Source organism: Mytilus galloprovincialis, chromosome 7, assembly GCF_965363235.1.
Source record: "Mytilus galloprovincialis chromosome 7, xbMytGall1.hap1.1, whole genome shotgun sequence".
In the NCBI taxonomy this organism is placed as follows: domain Eukaryota; kingdom Metazoa; phylum Mollusca; class Bivalvia; order Mytilida; family Mytilidae; genus Mytilus; species Mytilus galloprovincialis.
The window spans coordinates 65,212,479-65,237,552 of NC_134844.1; the positions used below are offsets into that span (position 1 = coordinate 65,212,479).

A 25,074-nucleotide genomic window follows, 5' to 3' on the forward strand; every position below is an offset into this window, starting at 1 on the left:
TCTGTAGGTCTGGGGACAGGATTACATACATTTCTATTATATCTGGTGAGTATATCTTGGTGTACTATCATCTGTAGGTCTGGGGACAGGATTACATACATTTCTATTATATCTGGTGAGCACTTTATCTAGGTGTATTAACATTAGTCTGTCATGAAACACATGATTACAAACATTTTTTGAGTATCTTGTGATTGACCAGGATTACATGCAGTTCTGTTGTGTTTTGTAAACTTGTATATTTTGTCTTATCTATAAGTCTGTTAAAAAGATTACTTTGTGTTTTTCAGAAATTCTAGATTCAGAGTTTATTTTTACAGGAATTTAGATGCCATCCTCTACAACTCCATATACACAATATCCCATGTTAAATGTTATTATACCCCACGCAACGAAGTTGCGGAGGGTATAATGTTTTTGACCCGTCAGTCCGTCCGTCAGTCCTGTTTCTTGTCATCGCAACTCCTCTCAAACCACACAACAGAATTTCACGAAACCTTTTCAGATAATAAGGACATACTATGTAGTTGTGCATATCGACGGGAAATTGCGATTTAATTTTTTTTCTAGGAATTACGCCCCTTTGAACTTATTTACTTTAATGTACTACTACAACAGTTTGTCATCGCAACTCCTCTCAAACCACACAACAGAATTTCACGAAACCTTTTCAGATAATAAGGACATACTATGTAGTTGTGCATATCGACGGGAAATTGCGATTCAATTTTTTTCTAGGAGTTACGCCCCTTTGAACTTATTTACTTTAATGTACTACTGCAACAGTTTGTCATCCCAACTCCTCTCAAACCACACAACAGAATTTCACGAAACCTTTTTAGATAATAAGGACATACTATGTAGTTGTGCATATCGACAGGAAATTACGATTCATTTTTTTTTCCCAGGAGTTACGCCCCTTTGAACTTATTTACTTTAATGTACTACTGCAACAGTTTGTCATCTCAACTCCTCTGAAACCGCACAACAAAATTTCATGAAACTTTGTAGATAATAAGGACATACTACGTAGATGTGCATATCGACAGTAAATTACGATTCAATTTTTTTTCTAGGAGTTACGCCCCTTTGAAATTATTTGATCAATATACTACTGCAAGCTTTTGTCATCGCAACTCCTCTCAAACCACACAACAGAATTTCATGAAACCTTTTCAGATAATAAGGACATACTATTTAGTTGTGCATATCGACGGGAAATTGCGATTCAATTTTTTTTCTAGGAGTTATGCCCCTTTGAACTTATTTACTTTAATGTACCACTGCAACAGTTTGTCATCGCAACTCCTCTCAAACCACACAACAGAATTTCACGAAACCTTTTTAGATAATAAGGACATACTATGTAGTTGTGCATATCGACAGGAAATTACGATTTTTTTTTCCAGGAGTTACGCCCCTTTGAACTTATTTACTTTAATGTACTACTGCAACAGTTTGTCATCTCAACTCCTCTGAAACCACACAACAGAATTTCACGAAACCTTTTCAGATAATAAGGACATACTATGTAGTTGTGCATATCGACGGGAAATTGCGATTCAATTTTTTTCTAGGAGTTACGCCCCTTTGAACTTATTTACTTTAATGTACTACTGCAACAGTTTGTCATCCCAACTCCTCTCAAACCACACAACAGAATTTCACGAAACCTTTTTAGATAATAAGGACATACTATGTAGTTGTGCATATCGACAGGAAATTACGATTCATTTTTTTTTCCCAGGAGTTACGCCCCTTTGAACTTATTTACTTTAATGTACTACTGCAACAGTTTGTCATCTCAACTCCTCTGAAACCGCACAACAAAATTTCATGAAACTTTGTAGATAATAAGGACATACTACGTAGATGTGCATATCGACAGTAAATTACGATTCAATTTTTTTTCTAGGAGTTACGCCCCTTTGAAATTATTTGATCAATATACTACTGCAAGCTTTTGTCATCGCAACTCCTCTCAAACCACACAACAGAATTTCATGAAACCTTTTCAGATAATAAGGACATACTATTTAGTTGTGCATATCGACGGGAAATTGCGATTCAATTTTTTTTCTAGGAGTTATGCCCCTTTGAACTTATTTACTTTAATGTACCACTGCAACAGTTTGTCATCGCAACTCCTCTCAAACCACACAACAGAATTTCACGAAACCTTTTTAGATAATAAGGACATACTATGTAGTTGTGCATATCGACAGGAAATTACGATTTTTTTTTCCAGGAGTTACGCCCCTTTGAACTTATTTACTTTAATGTACTACTGCAACAGTTTGTCATCTCAACTCCTCTGAAACCACACAACAAAATTTCATGAAACTTTGTAGATAATAAGGACATACTACGTAGATGTGCATATCGACAGGAAATTACGATTCAATTTTTTTTCCAGGAGTTACACCCCTTTGAAATTATTTGATCAATATACTACTGCAAGCTTTTGTCATCGCAACTCCTCTCAAACCACACAACAGAATTTCATGAAACCTTTTCAGATAATAAGGACATACTACGTAGATGTGCATATCGGCAGGAAATTACGATTCATTTTTTTTCCCAGGAGTTACGCCCCTTTGAACTTATTTACTTTAATGTACTACTGCAACAGTTTGTCATCTCAACTCCTCTGAAACCGCACAACAGAATTTCATGAAACCTTTTCAGATAATAAGGACATACTACTTAGATGTGCATATCAACAGGAAATTACGATTCAATTTTTTTCCCAGGAGTTATGCCCCTTTGAACTTATTTGCCCAATATACTACTGCAACCTTTTGTCATCGCAACTCCTCTCAAACCACACAACAGAATTTCATGAAACCTTTTCAGATAATAAGGACATACTATGTAGATGTGTATATCGACAGGAAATTATGATTCAATTTTTTTTTTTTATACAATTTTTTTTCTCATACTTATTTTATTTCTCCAATGACAATGTGGGGACGTGGGGTATGTGAGCGCGCTCACTAAGGTTCTTTAATTTAAAAATGTTGTGTTTAAAATTTTTATACCCCACCTAGGGGCAGTACCTTTTTAGGTCTGTGCGTCGTTTATTTGTCTGTCTATCCTGCTTCAGGTTAAAGTTTATGGTCAAGGTAGTTTTTGATGAAGTTGAAGTCCAATCAACTTGAAACTTATAGCATGTTCCCTATGATATGATCTTTTTTTATGTTAATGCCAAATTAGAGTTCTGTCCCCAATTTCACAGTCCACTGAACATAGAAAATGATAGTGTTAATAGGGTATCCGTGTACTATTGACACATTCTTGTTTGCTAATACTTCCCATATTTCTTAATTTAGTAAGATACATGTATCAATGGATTCAGTGAATGCTTTATAAAATTTTGATTTAAAGTTTCTGAAAGACTTGCTTACTCTTAAATTTCACGGAATAGTATGATTGTGTTAATCTTCCTAAATTTTTAACCTTCCAATATAAACAGTATCTTTAAGTAGTTGGAAAGTTATTTTTCATTTGATACTTTTCTACTTCATCAAAAACAAAGTTTTGTGTTCAGTAATATTTTGAAGATTAATTTTCCTGTTTGAATTGTTTTATTTTGTGAATGATAGGAATCAATTCTGAATTTTATAATTTTCTGGATTTTTTTTTAATAAATTTCTTATGTTGAAATAGCATTTTTCTTTAATTTGCTTGTGTTTCTTTCCCTATTAGTTGTATGACATATAGTTTCTTAAATATTTATTATAAAAAAGAAGATGTGGTATGATTGACAATAAGACTACTCTCCTCAAGAAACCAAAATGATACAGAAATTAACAACTATAGGTCACCGTACAGCCTTCAACAATGAGCTAAGCCCATACCGCAAAGGCCCGAAATGACAATGTAAAACAATTCAAACGAGGAAAACTAACGGCCTATTTTATGTAATTTATAAAATATATTGATGAACAGATTTAATTTTTAAACTGTGTTAACAAATAATGTCATATATGAATAAATGTATATAGATCCCTTATTTCATACACTAGATTAAATTTAAGTAATCTTGTATTTTTAGAATTGTTTGTCCGGAAGGTGTTACAGATGGCAGCACAGTATCATTATGGACTATAATGAATAAAGTCAGACTTGAAGCTATTATGTGGGTATGTCATATATTCAACCTTTATGGAAATGATATTGTCTCCTAAACTATCATAGCAAATAAATAAACTCATCATATATATTTAGATAAAATTGAGAATGGATATAGGGAATGTGTTAAAGAGACAACAACCCAACCTGAGAGCAATATTCACCAAAGACCACCAATGGGTCATCAACACAAAGAGAAAAATCCTGCACCCATGGCATGCTTTAGCTGGCCTCTAAACAAAAATGTGTACTAGCTCAGTGATAATGGATGTTAAACCCGAAATATATAAATGAACTAAAATTAAAAATCATACAAGACTAACACAGGCCAGAGGCTCCTGACTTGGGACAGGCACAAAAATGCAAGAATATTTTTTATACCACACCATACAAGAAGTACTAATTATTGGATAATTTATATTATAGAGTGAGAGATTAAAAAAATATATCTTTATGTTTCAGGGTGCTGGGACAGCACTTGGAGAATTGCCGCCCTATTTTATGGCAAGGGCAGCCAGGCTGTCAGGGGCAGATCTTGATGACGATGAGTTTGAAGAAATAGAAGAACTCATTCATGAGAAAAAAGAGCATCCTGAAGAATTAGTAAGTCTCACAGGTTATGGTCCGAGTGAGAGTGTGTACTGTTATTTTTGGCCTTTCATGTTTTTGTGGGTGCCTTCTAGTAATCACTCTGTTTTATGCCCCACCTACGATAGTAGAGGGGCATTATGTTTTCTGGTCTGTGGCTCCGTTCGTCTGTCCGTTCGTCTGTGCATCCATTCAGGTTAAAGTTTTTGGTCAAGGTAGTTTTTGATGAAGCTGAAGTCCAATCAACTTGAAACTTAGTACACTTGTTGCTTATGATATAATCTTTCTAATTTTAATGCCAAATTAGATTATTACCCAATTTCACAGTCCATCGAACATGGAAAAGGATAGTGCGAGTGGGGCATCTGTGTACTTTGGACACATTCTTGTTCTGTCTATTTTATAATTTTTACTTTTGTCCTTTGTGCATTTTGTGTCAACTTTTGTGAAACCATTGACACGATTTAAAATGTAAGTGGCATTCTATCTTTTTTAAACTCCCCTTCCAACAACCTAAGCTTTTGAGGTTTAAATCTAGGAATCAGACTACCTATCTGTCTGTTGGTCACTTTACACAGTTGTAGAACTCTACCTGACAATGTACATGAAGGAATATAATCTTGGTCGTATTATGATAGGGGAGATAATTGAACCTACTTCAATATTACAATATGTGGCACCGTACTCGGGCTTGCAAAATCAATAGTCTTACTGCAAATCTCAAATTGCTGGGCAGCAGTGCAAATTTTGAAGTACTTAAGGCAAGAATTTTGTGATGTTTGCTTACTTTGCGAAATGTTCTGAAAGAGTAGAGGGCACCTTTATTTCTTTTCAAATTCTTTAATGATTATCTGTTCCATACTAATATTCAATTAAAAATATTTACTAATAAATATCAAAATGTAATATAATTCATTAGACATTTCTTATTTCTATTCATAGCATTGCATAATGATGTATAAACTACATTTTTACGTAAGAAGTTATTTATTGGATTTGGTGTTTCAGACAGCTGCTGGCGGATAATTTGGCTACGGTCATCACACGTTCAAGCCATGAATAAATTTAACAGTAATTTACTAAAGGCTAACACCTAATATCAAGTTGTATTTTTTCCCCAATATTTATTATGGATCGGATTTCTACATGTTTTACATACTTACAATGAAATTGTTTACAATTTACACAAAAACTTTCCAATATTTTTTATTTTTTTATTTTGTGTTTATTTAGCATCTGTACAGTCATAACAGTGTTCTAGAATCCTTTTCAACATTTTGAACTATAAACATTTTAAACGACCATGATCTTGAAAGTTGAAGAATTTCACTGAGTGACAAAAAGGTTTTTCTGAATTCCTGTTGCAAAAAGGGAATGGGGACTTATCATACTGAGCTTTTTATGGTAATTGTCTCTTGTAAGTGTAACTCCTCTTTAACATCTATGCACAGACATTGATGATACTTTCTCTAATTTTTGTGCTATTTTCACATTTCCTGACCGGTGTGAGAAAAATATTTCTCCTCACTAGTGAAAAATCTGTTCTCGGCAAATGATTAGTCGAAATTTGATTATGACATCTAAATGTTTTTTTTTCTTCTGATTTGTCCTATTGTGACGCCATGAAAAAAGGCGGCAATGCCTGATGACGTCGCATATAAAGAACACAAGTTTCTGAAAATCTTTGAAAAAGAAGGATAAAAATCATTAGAGAAACAGATTCCGACACTATAACTCGTGTATTACGATATTTCTCCACTTGAGACAGTTAAATTTTAAGCCTCGTGCTTTAAATAATAAAATTTAACTGTCTCGAGTGGAGAAATATCGTAATACACTATTTTTCTTCCCCCAAGAGTCGTGAAAATTAATCTGTCGCGAAATTAAGTTGGTTTACAGTATTCAGAATTTCAGACACAAATTAAAAGTACCATTTATTAAGATTAAACCTTACATAGAAACCCCAGTAATGTTTATCTAGCTTAGTACTTACCGATTGATTGATTGATTGTTGGTTGCTTAACGTCCAGTGGCAAATATTTCATGCATATTCAGGACGAGAACAAGTTCACAATAAATACAATAGGTAGGTCTTGTCTCGTGCTTTAAATAATAAAATTTAACTGTCTCGAGTGGAGAAATATCGTAATACACTTGATGCAGTGTAGGAATCTATATAGATACAGTTGTTGAACACTACTTGACGGTGTAAACAAAGAAACGTTATCTTGTTCTTACTGTCCAAGTGAAGATAATATTATTTATGGTTTTGGGGATATCCATTTTAAAATTCACTAACAGTGTAGGTATTATACCTCCCTTTTTAAGGGAGCTGTATATAGTAATTGTATGTTTAACTTGTTGGTCTGTTTGTCTGTTCATTCTCATGTCTCATATTTGGACTACTACATCTTCAGAAGTTTTTAGGCATCTTGTTTCTGAACCAGCATTGAAATGGATTTTATTTAAAAAAATTAAAGAATTTTTCTTGCATAATGATATTGAGCACATAAATAACCATATGCTACGTCTTAACAAAACTCACGACTTTGCTTCTTTGTTATGTTGGCTTGATTTGTCACACTTTTTACAGTGCTTAGAGGGTATGACTTTGTTAGCTTTGTTCACTGTGTTTGTTAGTTATTACTGTAATTAATAACATTAAAGGTACCAATTTTTCTGCACCAGATGTGCATTTTGACAAGAAATGACTCTTCAGCAATGCTTTAGGTGGAAATATTTGAAAATCCAAAACTTATAAAAAAAAAATAAGAGCATATGACCTAAAACGAGGAAAATATAGCTAGAAGCAAATTAGCAACAAAAAATTTATCCATTATTTTAAATCAGTTCATATTTCAAGTAGATCTAGAGTTAACAATGGTTAAAAAGTAGAATTAAATGTGTCCAAATGCATTTAAATAGTAAACAAACAAGAAGGATTTGAAATTTCTGTTATCTCAAGCATGATAATTGGAAAAGAATTTTTAATATATTCTTGTCTATTGTTTTATTTTTTATTTTCAGGGATTTATGGAAAAATCTAAATTAGCTGTACATAACCTTGTACAGAAAGTTGGATTCTTTGGTATCTTAGCCTGTGCATCGGTAAGTACTGACCCCCAAGGGTGACTGGGGAATAGAAATATGGTCACTTGGTCTTCTCTCAACTGGCAGTAAAAGGCTTGCTGAAGTGGGGTGTCCGTTTGGCTGTGCGGGATGTATCAAGTTCGCAGTCACGTCCGGTCAGAATGGGGACGTTAAATCCGATGTCTCGTGTAGAGAGAGTGCCACGCTCTTTGCACGTAAAGAACCCTTGCAACAACTCTTTGAGGGGTCCGTAGGTGGCCTGTTGCAAGGCAAAATTTCTTTCCCTATCCAATAAACCCTCATTTTCCAGTGGCAGTCCAAATTTCCCCGACCATCATCCCAGATGGCCTCTATTGTGACAAGACCTACCTATTGTATTTATTGTGAACTTGTTCTCGTCCTGAATATGCATGAAATATTTGCCACTGGACGTTAAGCAACCAACAATCAATCAATCAATCGGTAAGTACTAAGCTAGATAAACATTACTGGGGTTTCTATGTAAGGTTTAATCTTAATAAATGGTACTTTTAATTTGTGTCTGAAATTCTGAATACTGTAAACCAACTTAATTTCGCGACCGATTAATTTTCGCGACTCTTGGGGGAAGAAAAATAACGCGAAATTAAATCGTCGCGAATATGTATAACTTGGATCTTTCCTTATTAAACTATATCAAGTTAACTAAAAAATCGCGAAATTAAATCGCCGTGAAGTAGACTAGCTGGAGATAAACGCGAAATAAAGTATCCGCGAAAATAAGTTGGTTTACAGTATGCAGGTATTAATCTTAAAAACATCACTTCTGGAAAAACTTTTCCAAACGACAAAACATTTTTTCTATAAACATGGTCAATTTGTCCATTATCAGACAAAAAAACATGCTTTATTTTAATCTGTGCCTCTTTGTTCTTTAATTCTATTTTTAAATCTGTATAAGAAGTCTGTCAGTTAAATATATGAGTTGCAGATGCTCAGATGTTGGTTCATATCTATTGATAAAATATTAAATATAGGCTAATTTTAGAAATTGGTATTGTAATCTTTTAAACATTGAAAAAGCATAGATTTTATTTAAGCTTACTTCATTGTGAAACTGGATTGCCTCTGAATTTGTATAAATTCAATTTTGATTGTTTTGATTATAAATTTTACTTTTTTTTACAGATACCAAACCCTCTGTTTGATTTGGCAGGAATAACATGTGGTCATTTTCTCATTCCATTTTGGACATTTTTTGGTGCAACATTAATAGGAAAAGCTGTTATTAAAATGCATATACAGGTAAGTTCTATGTTATGTTGTTGGGTAGCTATATCATAATGAATACTCATTTATTGTAATTCATACACATTTGCAGTGTACTATAGAACTAGAGGCTCTAAAGAGCCTGTGTCGCTCACCTTGGTCTATGTGAATATTAAACAATGGACACAGATGGATTCATGACAAAATTGTGTTTTGGTGATGGTGATGTGTTTGTAGATCTTACTTTACTAAACATTCTTGCTGCTTACAATTATCTCTATCTATAACAGTACTTTCTGTGGAAAATGTTATTGAAAATCTTCAAATTTTAAGAAAATTGTTAAAAATTGACTATGAAGGGCAATAACTCCTTAGGGGATCGTCGTCGTCGTCCGAATACTTTTAGTTTTCTCACTCTAACTTTAGTAAAAGTGAATGGAAATCTATGAAATTTTAACACAAGGTTTATGACCACAAAAGGAAGGTTGGTATTGATTTTGGGAGTTTTGGTCCCAACATTTTAGGAATTAGGGGCCAAAAAGGGCCCAAATAAGCATTTTCTTGGTTTTCGCACTATAACTTTAGTTTAAGTTAATAGAAATCTATGAAATTTTGACACAAGGTTTATGACCACAAAAAAACGGTTGGGATTGATTTTGGGAGTTTTGGTTTCAACAGTTTAGGAATTAGGGGCCAAAAAAGGGCCCAAATAAGCATTATTCTTGGTTTTCACACAATAACTTTAGTTTAAGTAAATAGAAATCAATGAAATTTAAACACAATGTTAATGACTACAAAAGGTAGGTTGGTATTGATTTTGGGAGTTTAGGTCCCAACAGTTTAGGAATTAGGGGCCAAAAAGGGACCCAAATAAGCATTTTTCTTGGTTTTCGCACCATAACGTTAGTATAAGTAAATAGAAATCTATGAAATTTAAACACAAGGTTTATGACCATAAAAGGAAGGTTGGTATTGATTTTGGGAGTTTTGGTCCCAACAGAATAAGGGGCCCAAAGGGTCCAAAATTAAACTTTGTTTGATTTCATCCAAATTGAATAATTGGGGTTCTTTGATATGCCGAATCTAACTGTCATGACTGTGTATGTAGATTCTTAACTTTTGGTCCCGTTTTCAAATTGGTCTACATTAAGGTCCAAAGGGTCCAAAATTAAACTTAGTTTGATTTTGACAAAAAATGAATCAGTTAGGTTCTTTGATATGCTGAATCTAAAAATGTACTTAGATTCTTGATTATTGGCCCAGTTTTCAAGTTGGTCCAAATCGGGGTCCAAAATTAAACTTTGTTTGATTTCATCAAAAATTGAATAAATGGGGTTCTTTGATATACCAAATCTAACTGTGTATGTAGATTCTTCATTTTTGGTCCTGTTTTCAAATTGGTCTACACTAAAGTCCAAAGGGTCCAAAATTAAACTTAGTCTGATTTTAACAAAAATTGAAATCTTGGGGTTCTTTGATATGCTGAATCCAAAAATGTACTTAGATTTTTTATTATGGGCCCAGTTTTCAAGTTGGTCCAAATCAGGATCTAAAATTATTATATTAAGTATTGTGCAATAGCAAGTCTTTTCAATTGCACAGTATTGGGCAATGGCAAGAAATATCTAATTGCACAATATTGTGAAATAGCAAATTTTTTTTTAATTAGAGTTATCTTTCTTTGTCCAGAATAGTAAGCAAGAAATATCTAATTGCAAAATATTGTGCAATAGCAAGATTTTTTTTTAATTGGAGTTATCTTTCTTAGTCAAGAATCAACTTAAATCTTTGTTATATACAATATACAATGTATATTCACTTTTTACTACCAACTGATAAATTAAAATAATCTTTAACATTCAGTGATAACAAGCAGTTTTTTTACATCTTAATATTTTATGATGTATTTAAATGAGTAGTTATTGTTGCAAACTCCATTAGAAATTTTAATTGAGATTAGTTTTGGAATAAGGGAAAGGGGGATGTGATTAAAAAAATTGGGTTCAATTTTTCTCATTTGAAATTTCATAAATAAAAAAGAAAATTTCTTCAAACATTTTTTTGAGAGGTTTAATACTCAACAGCATAGTGAATTGCTCTAAGAGAAAACAAAAATTTTAAGTTCATTAGAACACATTCATTCTGTGTCAGAAACCTATGATGTGTCAACTATTTAATCACAATCCAAATTTAGAGCTGAATCCAGCTTGAATGTTGTGTCCATACTTGCCCCAACCGTTCAGGGTTCAACCTATGCGGTCGTATAAAGCTACGCCCTGCGGAGCATCTGGTTTTTCTGATGAACACATGAAGAAGGAGCTCACTTCTTTCAATGCATACATACACATTCTCAGTCAAATTCAGTGTTTACAGTCAAATATGCCAGATTACGTACATGTATATAATTTATTTGTTAAGCATGAAGGATTATGATACAAAATGTGAATTGTATGCAATTATTCATATTTGCTAGACAAATAAATAGCTTATACAGTAGGACAACCGGATGTGCCTTTTCGGCCAAAATGTGATTCGGCGGCGCTCAGTAGTCCTACGCCGAAAATTGGACTATTTTGCGTCGGCCGACGTCAACTGAAAAATGGCGCGCTTTTGTATTTTTTTTTAATTCGTTTGTGGCAAAGTGCGGACGATAAATACTGTCGATTTTAAGCATATCTACATGAGAAAAATATATGAGTTTACATATTATTTTCATTTTTGATCATTGAAACATAAGGAAATCTTATTTTTTTACATCTGAACATAGAATTTCGGATTTTGATTTTCTGCACTATAGGATTAAATGGCTATATCAAAAATGGGAACAAAAAAATACCTATCCTTCGATTTGCTAAAAAATTTTACAACCTATTCTCGCGAGTTTTTGGCATCGAAATTCGTAAAGAACAGAGGTGTCCAAGCCAGGGCAAAAATTTGTTCCCATTTTAAAGTAGGGGTCTCAATCTTTTATCGGTTTTTCCTTGCATGGTCGGTAGATTTGAAAATTGGAAGAGTTTCTGTTTTTAAAGAAAATATTTATTCAAATATCATGAAAAGGTGAATCATTAGGTATAAAACCACTTTAAATATAGCAGTTTGTGTCACTGAATTGTAAACTTATAGATTTTTTTCGAAATTGAAGAAGGCGCCATTTTTGGCCATTTTTCCATTACGTCTATTGATATGGTAAAATTATGAGGTGTTTCTAAAAATTCTCCGACTCAATTTTTTTAAAACTTTCATATGCTAATCTTTGGTACAAAATGTATGTGTTTTGAAAAAATTAGGCACTTCTATCGAGTAGAAATGGAGAATGGTCATCTTTACTTTGTATGTCCCCACTATGGGGGCCCTGTTCCTCCCTTTACCTTGTTTCTGAAGTACACGATAGTTATTCATCTTTCGAACAAATTATCCACTAAAAATAGTTGAAACATATCAAATATGTGTTAAGGCATCAATAAATTTTACTGGGTGTGATTTTTTAAGCAGAATTGCCGGAATCGACCTCAACCGAAGTTGTGTCAGTATATAGATAAACGTTGTCAATTTCCGGCGCCGAAAATGCCAACGTAAAATGTCATTAAAAGTTGGATTCTTTTCTTCTTTGTAGCAATTTTGTTAATCTTAATGCCAAGAAAGGCATACAATATGTTGAATCCATACCAACGTTATACCATACTTGGTACCCTAGAGTGTTAGGGGGGCACGCTCCAGTCATGCTTCAATGATTCCCTATATAATCAACCACATTTTTCCCACGAAAGGGGGGCCTCCACCGTGATCCGCCTATGTACTTGTTCGCCCTGGGTGCTTTGCCCTTATACCCATTTGCCCTATTTTTTTTTTTTTATTTTGTTGTCCTCTTTATTTTAATGTAAATTATTTGAATGAGGTATGTAAAATTTGGTCGACAATTTTGGGCATAAACCACATACGCCAAAACGTTGGAGATTTTGTCGGGATTGACTATTCATTTGCATCCATTGCTACACATGCATTTATTTCTTTTAAAACATATGTTCACTTTTGCATACAAATGCAGAATATTCCTTTTCAGCCTGTCTTGTGTCATGTAGCAGGGTATTTTATACATGTGGTTCACTAAGGCAGCAACAATTTGATTTTCGGGGGGGGGGGGGGGGGGGGGGGCTATGGTTTTTTTTGGAAAAAAAGTTTGTTTCCAGTTTTTAGAGAAAAAAATAATTTGTTTTTGTTTCTGAGAAAAAAAAATTGTTTGTTTCACCCTCAGCTGCCACTATATGTAATGCTAAAATTGAAAGAAAAAAAATTGTTTTCGACTTGATTGTTTTTCGTCGCAGGCGAAAAAAAAAATTTGTCCAGAAAAAAAAACCATAGCCCCCCCCCCCCCCCAGAAAATCAAATGGTTGCTGCCTAACTGCTTTTTGTTCAAGTTAATCTTTTTAGACATTTGATATCTGGTGGAGAGTTGTCTTATTGGCATTGATCAGACCCCAACTTTCTTATTTTCATATTACTGAAAGGTAACTGCATGTATTTATTACCTTGAATTGAATAAATAAATACTTACAAAAACAATTCCACATGTAAAAAAATTAAATGAAATATAATTTCAAATGATACAATGTAGCTAGCCTTATGGAATATTTTGTATGTTGTGCATCTCTTTTCTCCTTTTAGTGACGGGGGGCCTATTTTGTATGATTGGCTGCTTCATATCTGGTGATGGGATATACATTTAGTTATGCAGTGTTGAATACTGGTCTCCACCCCCTAATTGATAGGAATAAACAAAACAAAAATTCTTTACTCAATAAAAGGGAAACACTTGAGGCCAGAGGGAAGATATAATATTCGGTTGTCAGAAGTATAAAATAAACATGGAATCTTATTAATTATTTAACAGTGAAATTGCTAAAAACAAAATATTCATGAAAACAACTGAGTCAATAATCTGATTTTTATTAATAAATATGGTGACATTTCACTTCTGCGCTTTTTAATGTTGTTGAGTCTCACATATTTAAAAAATCCTCTTGTTACTAAACTTTGGAGCCCATAGTCTGTTAAACTTTTATTTATTAAATCCTGCATTAGTTCAACAAAAATGTCTGCTTATAATCACTTGAACCACCTCGGATACCATTCTGTACATGAATATATCTCTCATAACAAATTTCATATAAATTGCTGATTCCAGGTATCAAAATTTTTATCCTCCAGTAAAATTATTCCTCTGACAGGATGTGTTGTCTACTGAAAATGAAATATTTTGTTATTAAATTAAGTTTATTAATTCAATCAAAAAGTAATGAAGAATGATAATTATAATATATTGTATTTCATTGTTATTGTCAACTATGACCTCAATACAGTCTGCTCATTCTCTTATCTAAAAAAAAAAACAGATGCTCCGCAGGGCGCAGCTTTATACCACTGCAGAGGTTGAACCCTGAACGGTTGGGGCAAGTATTGACACAATATTCAACTGCATTCAGCTCTAAATTTGGATTGTGATTAAATAATTGACACAGCATGAATGTGGTCTAATGAACTTAAAATTTTTTTTTTGCCTTTGAACAATTCACTATGCTGTTGAATATTAATCCTCTCAAAAAAATGTTTGAAGAAATTTTCTTTTTATTTATGAAATCTTAAATGAAAAAAATTGACCCCCCTCCCCCCCCCCCCCATTTGTTTTTCACATCCCCCTTTCCCTTTTTCCAAAACTGATCTCAATTCAAATTTCTAATGGAGTTTGCAACAATAACTAAATGTAGTTATTTAAATACATCATAAAATATTAAAACGTAAAGAAAGTGCTTGTAATCACTAAATGGTAAAGATTGTTTTAATTTTTCAGTTGGTAGTAAAAGTGAATATACATTGTATATTGTATAAAACAATGATTTATGTTGATTCAACTATTATTCTGGACAAAGAAAGATAACTCCAATTGAAAATTTCTTGCTATTGCACAATATTGTGCAATTAGATACATGTATTTCTTGCTATTGCGCAATACTGTGCAATTGAAAATTTCTTGCTATTGCACAATACTGAATATAATAATTTTGGATCCTGATTTGGACCAACTTGACCAATACTCAAAAAACTAAGTACATGTCTAGATTCAGCATATCAAAGAAGCCCAAGAATTCAATTTTTGTTAAAATCAAACTTAGTTTAATTTTGGACCCTTTGGACTTTAATGTAGACCAATTTGAAAACGGGACCAAAAATTAAGAATCTACATGCACAGTTAGATTTGGCATATTGTAACACTGCCTCTCGGGTGCTAGAGTCGGACACCAGAGAACACAATGAACATAAAGTAAAGGGATCTTTTTATTGTGTGTATGTATATTAGGATAAAATATTAGGGTCGACGTCTAGTTGGTTTACCGTCGACCAAAACACTCTACCGATATTGATTTTATATTTGTTTTGTTATTACTGTATATTTACTAAATATTCGTGAAATAAAATACACGAAATAGAACAGTTTAGATGCTTTATTATTATTTATAAAAATGCTGGACTGGTAGTGGTACAGCTCTGTTCCTGGCCTAGTCCGGTTCCTAGTATGGTTGGTCTTATCTATAACTAACCTAAACAGAGACTTTACTCTGTCACTATCTAAATATTATTAAACTACCAATGTGTAGCGCTAAACTCGATCACATTAAATTAAATCAACCAGATTCACTAACCCACAGTTTATAATAAGTCTCAATTCCTTAAGACATAATAAATACAATCAACAATCAACAATTCTTTATAGGTAATCACCAAAATCGTTCCTACCATAAAGCTTCCGTAATAAATATTAAATACTTGACTTTCTTAAAGTTTGTCACCTAGGAATTTCACCTAACAAAACAAGTTGCACAAAACTATATATTTATTTGCACCAAGCAATATTTACACCAAGGATTTTCACCTAAAACATTATTTGCTCCAAGCAATATATTTACACCCAGGAATTACACCTAAACCATCAATTGCACCAATAAATATTTGCACCAATAAATATTTGCACCAAGGATTTGCTCCCGATTTGGCACCTAAAGTTTGCACCAGCACCGACAACCTTAAATTAAAACAAAGGTAACGATCAATTAGCTACATATTCCAGCATTTATTAAAGTTTGTCACTACCCATTCTTGTCAACCAACCACTCCGTCGTTTCTGTTGTTGTTTTGGTATTTATACTTTCGACGGACCAATGACAGAGCTTGTTACATATTGTTTACCAATCGGCAACCATGGATCATATTAGGGAAACTCCCGTAATGTTGATACTGTTTGTAAACAATGATTGATCTTCATCAATAAAGATGGGTTTCGACTTTAAATTTATAAGTAGATCATTAGAACAGTTTTATTTGAGTTTATAGTATAATAAGGTAACTACCGCGAAAATACGGAATCAGTACGTAAACTAAAACTTATTTACAAACTAACATACACAAATATGTCGTATCATGAAAACAACAGCCAAAATAACAAATGACAAGTCTTGCACTACTTGTAACATTAGACATCTCACTAACATCTATCGTTTATCCTCAATAATTTCGAGAAACTATACAGACATAGGTTTACTATAAAAAGGGGGGAATGTCGGCATTACATTGCCCCCACCTTTAAGGATTTGGTCCCCAAATACAGTCGTTTGTAAGGTTTTATTAAAGTAGAACCAATTCATTAAATTATTATTCTTAAGATGACGAACATACAAAAAGAATTACACGAATAAACTCATTCATGTCAACAACCTACACTTAAAGAACTTTTGTACTTTGATTTTTGTCCACTCTGGTTTCAGGTTTTTCCTTTACTTCTGATACTTAGGCTTGCAAACATTGTAAAATGTTTAACCAGCAAAACCATTTGATCATTCATTGCTCCATAAACACTGACCAGAAGTTAGGTCACTCATGTGTCTATCTCTATTGAACAAATCTGTCGTTTCTATCTATCCCTAAATAATTATTACTTTCTTTTTCTCTTAGTTTCCTATACCGCCCTATTTTGTATTACATATACCTATTTCACTTTAAATTATACATTCTGGCTTGCAAATATTGTAAAGATATTTAAGCAAACCCGCTTTTACTAAGCTTTACTCCATAAACATCGACCAATAATCTGGTCACTGGTGTTTATCTCTATTGAGCAAATTTCTCTTTCTATCAATTTATTATTCTTTACTATTTATTTTTCCAGTTTTTGACAACATTATTTGACATTGCCTAGACTATTTCTCTCTTTTATACATGTACTTATATTCGGGCTTGCAAACATTGTAAAGATATTTAAGCAAACCCACTTTTACTAAGCTTTGCTCCATAGACACTGACCATAAATTAGGTCAAACCTGTGTCTATCTCTATTGAGCAATCAATTACAACTTTACTATCTGATCTGGAAAATATGACATGTACACGCAGCCTTTCTTTCGGAAGGTGCCTCGTTGTGTACCTCTCGTTATTTTCAGATCAAATGTCTACTACATTCTTATTGATCAATTCTCAAGAATCATACCTTCAAAGTATACATTTGACTGGCCAAGCCAAAATATCTACATATCAGTATTTAACTGAGACATTCTTGTCATGTATTGAGCTTTTATCATCTAGCTCAACTCTACATACTCTTCTATTATTTATTTTTTTTACATTTTACTCATAATACTAGTTTTGAGAACATTCTCTTGATAGGGCTACCGACTAAGATCGTAATAATATATTTGCATCATGCCGCTAGTGTGCTCAACAATTGTATAAAGCATTACTTACAACCAGAGTTTCTAACCAAATTATCAGTTGACCTTCTATTTTGTTTTTAATTTCTGCATCAGAAATGACCAGTACAGATCAGTATATTCACTTAACGTGTTCATTAGTTCTAAACAAATTATAAAAATAGAGTGTTTAGCGCAACTGCAGTTTTTGCTTTTATTAATCATTTATATATCTATAGAGCGGAACTTCTACAATCTCTGCTACGGAGATTCTACAGCAAGAGGCATTACCTTTGATTTTGAGACAAAGAACAACATCATCTTTAATTATTAAACAATCCTTAGTGAAAGGAAATCAACATCACATCTATACATAAAACATCTGTTTCGGTATAATAATTGTCCAAAACAAATCGGTCTTCACAATAAAAATTTAAATAAACTAGCTCCAACTAGAACGAGCGTGCGAACTTTTAATGCATATATACATGTACATCTATATAGTAGCCAAAACAAAACAACTGTTTTGATGGCACAACACAATATTAAAATAATAGTATTCACAGTGTCGAGAAATCATTCTCGCTCCTGACTGGACATTTGTCCGTTTTCCTAACGACGAAATGCTCCTCTATTGTTAAAATTTCTATTGAAATTATTTTTATTTCCTCTATAATTATTATCTCCTCGGAATTGCTGATCATTTTGATTTTTGATAATAAGTACTTCATTCGTCAAAGATTCAATACTTTGTTTGATTTCATTTATTTCCCGTTTCAGATCAGGCTCTTGAACCGTTTCAATATCGACAATGCGAACATTTCGGCCTTTCCGTATATCAGCAACTCGTAATGCTTCGAGTCTGACAGCAATATGTTCTGCCTCATTTATTGATTTGGGTCCAACCTCCCTTAATCTGAGACGTACTTCTGTCTCAGGTATTGCATCAATAAAAGAATCTAAAGCTAATGTGTCCCTAACCAGTGGAGAGGTACCAGGATAAGCTCTACGTGTCAGTTTCTTAATAGACTGAGCTAATTCAGGCAGACTTTCATTTTTAAATCGTACTCGTGTTTGCAACTCTGCTCTGAACACTTCAGCTCTATTGACTGAACCAAACCTATTCTTAAGAGAGGTGACCAAACTGTCAAAATCATGTCTTTCCCCATTTGTAATTTCATTAAGTATTGCCCTGGCGTTCCCTGATAAACTGCTTGCCAAAAGCAGTGCTTTTGTTTTTGAGTCCCAAACATTAAGTTCGGCCAACAAATCAAATTGAGTCAAATACTCTTCCAAATCATCAGAGCCGTCATAGATTTGTGGCTTAATCTTACAAGAAATTTCAGATTTTGACCGTCGGACCTCAGAAAAATGACTATTATTCTGATCATCCTTATCATGTCTAACATCGGGTCCCATATTATTATTTATGGAACTTTCATTGCCCCGTCCTAAAATTGGGGTAGACCTAGTGTCAACAGTGTGCTTTTCAAACTTTTCAAACATCTTACTCATATCACTTGAAAAGTCGGAAAAACATCTGTCCATCCGAAGCCTAATTTCTGCCCTAGCTTCGGCCATCATTCTCTCTGTCCTTCTAAAAATTTCAGTACCTTGAGCGTCTATTTCATTTTCATGAATAGTTGCTTCAGCATCACCATGTGTCTCATTCAAGTGTGGGCCAAACGTAACTACGTTTGAATCGTCCATTATTTTCTATCTATGATCTTATATATTCAACTTAATCTGACTCTATAAATTTATCCCACCGCTGCCACCAATTGTTACACTGCCTCTCGGGTGCTAGAGTCGGACACCAGAGAACACAATGAACATAAAGTAAAGGGATCTTTTTATTGTGTGTATGTATATTAGGATAAAATATTAGGGTCGACGTCTAGTTGGTTTACCGTCGACCAAAACACTCTACCGATATTGATTTTATATTTGTTTTGTTATTACTGTATATTTACTAAATATTCGTGAAATAAAATACATGAAATAGAACAGTTTAGATGCTTTATTATTATTTATAAAAATGCTGGACTGGTAGTGGTACAGCTCTGTTCCTGGCCTAGTCCGGTTCCTAGTATGGTTGGTCTTATCTATAACTAACCTAAACAGAGACTTTACTCTGTCACTATCTAAATATTATTAAACTACCAATGTGTAGCGCTAAACTCGATCACATTAAAGTAAATCAACCAGATTCACTAACCCACAGTTTATAATAAGTCTCAATTCCTTAAGACATAATAAATACAATCAACAATCAACAATTCTTTATAGGTAATCACCAAAATCGTTCCTACCATAAAGCTTCCGTAATAAATATTAAATACTTGACTTTCTTAAAGTTTGTCACCTAGGAATTTCACCTAACAAAACAAGTTGCACAAAACTATATATTTATTTGCACCAAGCAATATTTACACCAAGGATTTTCACCTAAAACATTATTTGCTCCAAGCAATATATTTACACCCAGGAATTACACCTAAACCATCAATTGCACCAATAAATATTTGCACCAAGGATTTGCTCCCATTTGGCACCTAAAGTTTGCACCAATAAATATTTGCACCAAGGATTTGCTCCCGATTTGGCACCTAAAGTTTGCACCAGCACCGACAACCTTAAATTAAAACAAAGGTAACGATCAATTAGCTACATATTCCAGCATTTATTAAAGTTTGTCACTACCCATTCTTGTCAACCAACCACTCCGTCGTTTCTGTTGTTGTTTTGGTATTTATACTTTCGACGGACCAATGACAGAGCTTGTTACATATTGTTTACCAATCGGCAACCATGGATCATATTAGGGAAACTCCCGTAATGTTGATACTGTTTGTAAACAATGATTGATCTTCATCAATAAAGATGGGTTTCGACTTTAAATTTATAAGTAGATCATTAGAACAGTTTTATTTGAGTTTATAGTATAATAAGGTAACTACCGCGAAAATACGGAATCAGTACGTAAACTAAAACTTATTTACAAACTAACATACACAAATATGTCGTATCATGAAAACAACAGCCAAAATAACAAATGACAAGTCTTGCACTACTTGTAACATTAGACATCTCACTAACATCTATCGTTTATCCTCAATAATTTCGAGAAACTATACAGACATAGGTTTACTATAAAAAGGGGGGAATGTCGGCATTACAATATCGAAGAACCCCAATTATTCAATTTTTGATGAAATCAAACAAAGTTTAATTTTGGACCCCGATTTGGACCAACTTGAAAACTGGGCCCATAATCAAAAATCTAAGTATTTTTTTAGATTCAGCATATCAGAGAACCCCAACTTGGCCAAGGATTCAATTTTTGTTCAAATCGAACAAAGTTTAATTTTGGACCCTTTGGGCCCCTTATTCCTAAACTGTTTGGACAAAAACTTTCGTAATCAATCTTAACCTTCCTTTTGTGGTCATAAACCTTGTGTTTAAATTTCATTGATTTCTATTTACTTATACTAAATTAAGTTATTGTGCAAAAACCAAGAAAAACGCTTATTTGGGCCCCTTTTTGGCCCCTAATTCCTAAACTGTTCGGACCTCAACTCCCAAAATCAATCCCAACCTTCCTTTTATGGTCAAAAACCTTGTGTTTAAATTTCATAGATTTCTATTTTCTATTGACTTATACTAAAGTGATGGTGCGAAAACCTAGAAAAATGCTTACTTGGGCCCCTTTTTGACCCCTAATTCCTAAACTGTTCGGACCTCAACTTCCAAAATCAATCCTAACCTTCCTTTTATGGTCATAAACCTTGTGTTAAAATTTCATAGATTTCTATTGACTTATACTAAAGTTATTTTGCGAAAACCAAGAATAATGCTTATTTGGGCCCTTTTTTGGCCCCTAATTCCTAAACTGTTGAAACCAAAACTGTCGAAATCAATCCCAACCTTTCTTTTGTGGTCATAAACCTTGTGTCAAAATTTCATAGATTTATATTTACTTAAACTAAAGTTATAGTGCGAAAACCAAGAAAATGCTATTTTGGCCCTTTTTGGTTCCTAATTCCTAAAATGTTGGGACCAAAACTTCCAAAATCAATCCCAACCTTCCTTTTGTGGTCATAAACCTTGTGTTAAAATTTCATAGATTTCTATTCACTTTACTAAAGTTAAAGTGCGAAACTAAAAGTATTTCGGACGACGACAATGCCAACGTGATACCAATATATACGACCGGTCGTATAAAAATGGTCAGGTTTATTAAAACGCTTCATTTGCATGGATATGATGCACATCATGTAAGAGTTAATTCCCTTATATTGTTTTTTTCATCATAAATTAAATTTAAATTATGGTACCCTTCATTCTTGAAATTAGGTTTTAAATCCAAATGTAACTATCTTGACATTTATACAGCATAGATAACAGAATAAAATCTTTAAACTATTAAAAGAATACCATTCGGCCTTAAAGTCTGTGTATGATTCTTTTACCTATTATATCTCATTAATCATAATTTCCATCCTCAATTTATTCCATTGGCAACTTTTATATATAAAAAAGAATAATTTAGTATATAATTATGTCTGACTGTTAAATGTAGATATTTTCAGTTTATTCCCTTATGAAAACAGTCTGCATACCATGTATATTATGTTTTTGTTTCATATTTGTGGGATTGAAATCATAGCACACTGTAAATAACTGACTGTTTTTACCCTAAACAGACACTTTTGGATTACAAATGTACGTACCCTTAATATATTCTAGTCCTATTGTTTTCTATCAAAATCATTTTGCTTTCAACATTACTGGACACTGGTGGTTGACATTCCATTTGATAACTGTTTTCTTGTTGTATGTACAAGTGTTTTATGTTGATATATAAAAGTCCTATGTATTGAATTTTTGATTCAAAGTGAACATCTTTCTCCTTCCTGTAAATATAATATAATAAAGCAAATGTACATACAATTACTAAATAAATTATATACTAAATTATTCAAAGCAAAATTAAACTTTGCATTGTTATTATCAACACATTAATACAAATTTGCCATATGAATTACCAAGAAAAAACATGTTTTTACTAAGTATTATAAATAATTATGCCTCAAGCATTTTGCTCAATACATAAAAGTTAAAGGCAATAATATTAATGGGCAAAGAAAATATTTCCAAGTCTTGAAAAATTATTGTTTATGTATAATATAAAAAAGAAGATGTGGTATGATTGCCAATGAGACAACTATCCACAAAAGACCAAAATGACGAGAAAACTAACGGCCTTATTTATGTAAAAAAATGAAAGAAGAACAAATATGTAACACATAAACAAACGACAACCACTGAATTACAGGCTCCTGACTTGGGACAGGCATATACATAAATAATGTGGCGGTGTTAAACATGTTAATAGATAACAATGTTTAATATCATAACATGGAGTAGATTTATGTGTTAACAATCCTTTGGTTAACATTTTTATATTCAATTATATTATAGTGTACATAAATATCATAACATGTACAATACAAGCTAAAATTATATACATTTTGGGGGCACTCACAACCCAGTTTTTCTCAATTTAAATCCTGGAACCACCACTGTCATGACTATTGAGACCTTGTTTGAAAAAATTTCGTTGATTATATAGGGACTGAAGCATGACTGGAGCCCCCCCCCCACTCCCCCTTTTATGAAAAGTTCTGGTTTTGCCACTGAAATTTGTTAGTTTCTGGTCTGACATGTAAATTGTATGTCACTGTGTAAGCTTTCAAATGGGTGACGGGTGATTGGTTAATTACAATGGGGATACATCATGTATCTGGTTTATTTTTTTATATATGGGAAAGAAGAGTATGGATAGTGAACACCCATTGTCAGAAACAAGTGTCTTTAATCCCTTTCCCTTTGTATTGTATCAATTTGTGTTCATAAAAGATTTAATTTTTATAGATAAAATATTAAACTTGAGTGTACATGTATCATATAACAAATATAAATGAAATCAGGGACATATAAAAGTTCAAAGTTCTTTATTTTCCATTTAAGGGCCCCTGACGGGCAATAATGACAACAATACACAATACATTCTGATTCTTAACACATAAACATATAATGACAGAGGCGGATTTAGAGGGGGGCCCAGGGGGCCCGGGCCCCCCCTTTTTGGGAAAAAATTTGGTTGCTTATATAGGGAATCATTGAAGTGTGACTGGAGTGGGCCCCTTCTTAGGTCAGTCAGTGGGCCCCCACTTATGAAAATTTCTGGATCTGCCACTGAATGAGTTTTGTCTCTTGCTTGTTCATGTTGTTATAAGTGTCAAAAGTGTTGGCTGTTATGTTTTATTGTTGTTTTGTTTTGTATATATGTTTTTATATGTGTTCATGTGTTTCAGCGATGATCCTTTTGCTGTTTTGTACTGGATTTTATCCTGAATAAAATTAGTTAGATAGTTAGTTTATAATGAAGATAAAATTAATTGTTCCCAGATAAAATGGGAATTTATTTATATAAGACCAGATGTAAAGTAGCCAACAGTTAAAGTGAATATGTCTTACATTCTAATGATTAAGTACATGGACGTCTTTGACGTGCAGCAAAATTCATGGAGTACCCACCCACCCCACCCCCTTTTTTTAGAGAACTTACAGTCGGCATGAAACATGATCATCCACGCTTTCAAATTTGATTCGTTTTGGTCCGTATTTGCAGTTTCATGTTTACATTGTTCACAAAGTGATAGCGTAAATTATTTCGAGGGAGATCGTGAAGAACACTTTTTTAATTTTGTCTGTCCAGTTTGAAACGGATGTTGACAGTGGGTATAATATTTCCGGAGACAAGTGCGGATACCCCAGACCGAAATCTGAATGTAATAAAATAGTAAAAGTGATAAATAGTAAATTCATCATTCATTACATGAAAAGGAAATGATGAAAACTTGGATTTCAATATTCATGTTTCATATTATTTTACACTTTATTTTTGCCGTTTAAATCATTTCTTGGGATACGACTTCTTTGAAAATAATTACCTGCAATATCTGGAATAAAGCTTTATCTTTTATGTTGTGTGGCACACATTTAAAGCATCCAAGAATGTCATAAATGCAACTTTCAACGAGGAATGCAAAATCCGACGTCAAATAATGGCCGCCATTACGTGTTGACAACGTCGTCTAGTGAACCGTATCACTGAGCGCCGAAATCCTTACTCAGGCGCTTCCGGTTGTCCTACTGATACTGCAAAAGTATCTGTTTTCACCACATAAATGTCATTATGGTGTCATTTGTTTAC

The 25,074-nt window shown here is 33.2% G+C and overlaps 1 protein-coding gene and 1 long non-coding RNA gene across 2 annotated transcripts in view; one reads left to right on the top strand and one right to left on the bottom strand.

Moving 5' to 3' along the window:
• The first annotated feature begins 4,062 nt into the window (after window positions 1-4,062).
• Window positions 4,063-25,074, top strand: part of LOC143083486 (vacuole membrane protein 1-like) — a 31,635-nt gene continuing 10,623 nt past the window's right edge. Inside the window, exons 1-4 of the mRNA XM_076259747.1 lie at window positions 4,063-4,145; window positions 4,597-4,737; window positions 7,750-7,830; window positions 8,980-9,096. Coding sequence (XP_076115862.1) covers window positions 4,113-4,145; window positions 4,597-4,737; window positions 7,750-7,830; window positions 8,980-9,096 — 372 coding nt within the window. The 5' untranslated portion in view covers window positions 4,063-4,112. The remainder of the gene's footprint in view (window positions 4,146-4,596; window positions 4,738-7,749; window positions 7,831-8,979; window positions 9,097-25,074) is intronic.
• LOC143081879 (uncharacterized) lies at window positions 14,044-24,530 on the bottom strand. The gene is made up of 3 exons (XR_012980133.1): window positions 24,427-24,530; window positions 22,526-22,708; window positions 14,044-14,298 (listed from the first exon to the last, which is right to left on the bottom strand). It is a non-coding gene; the product is annotated as an uncharacterized LOC143081879 (long non-coding RNA).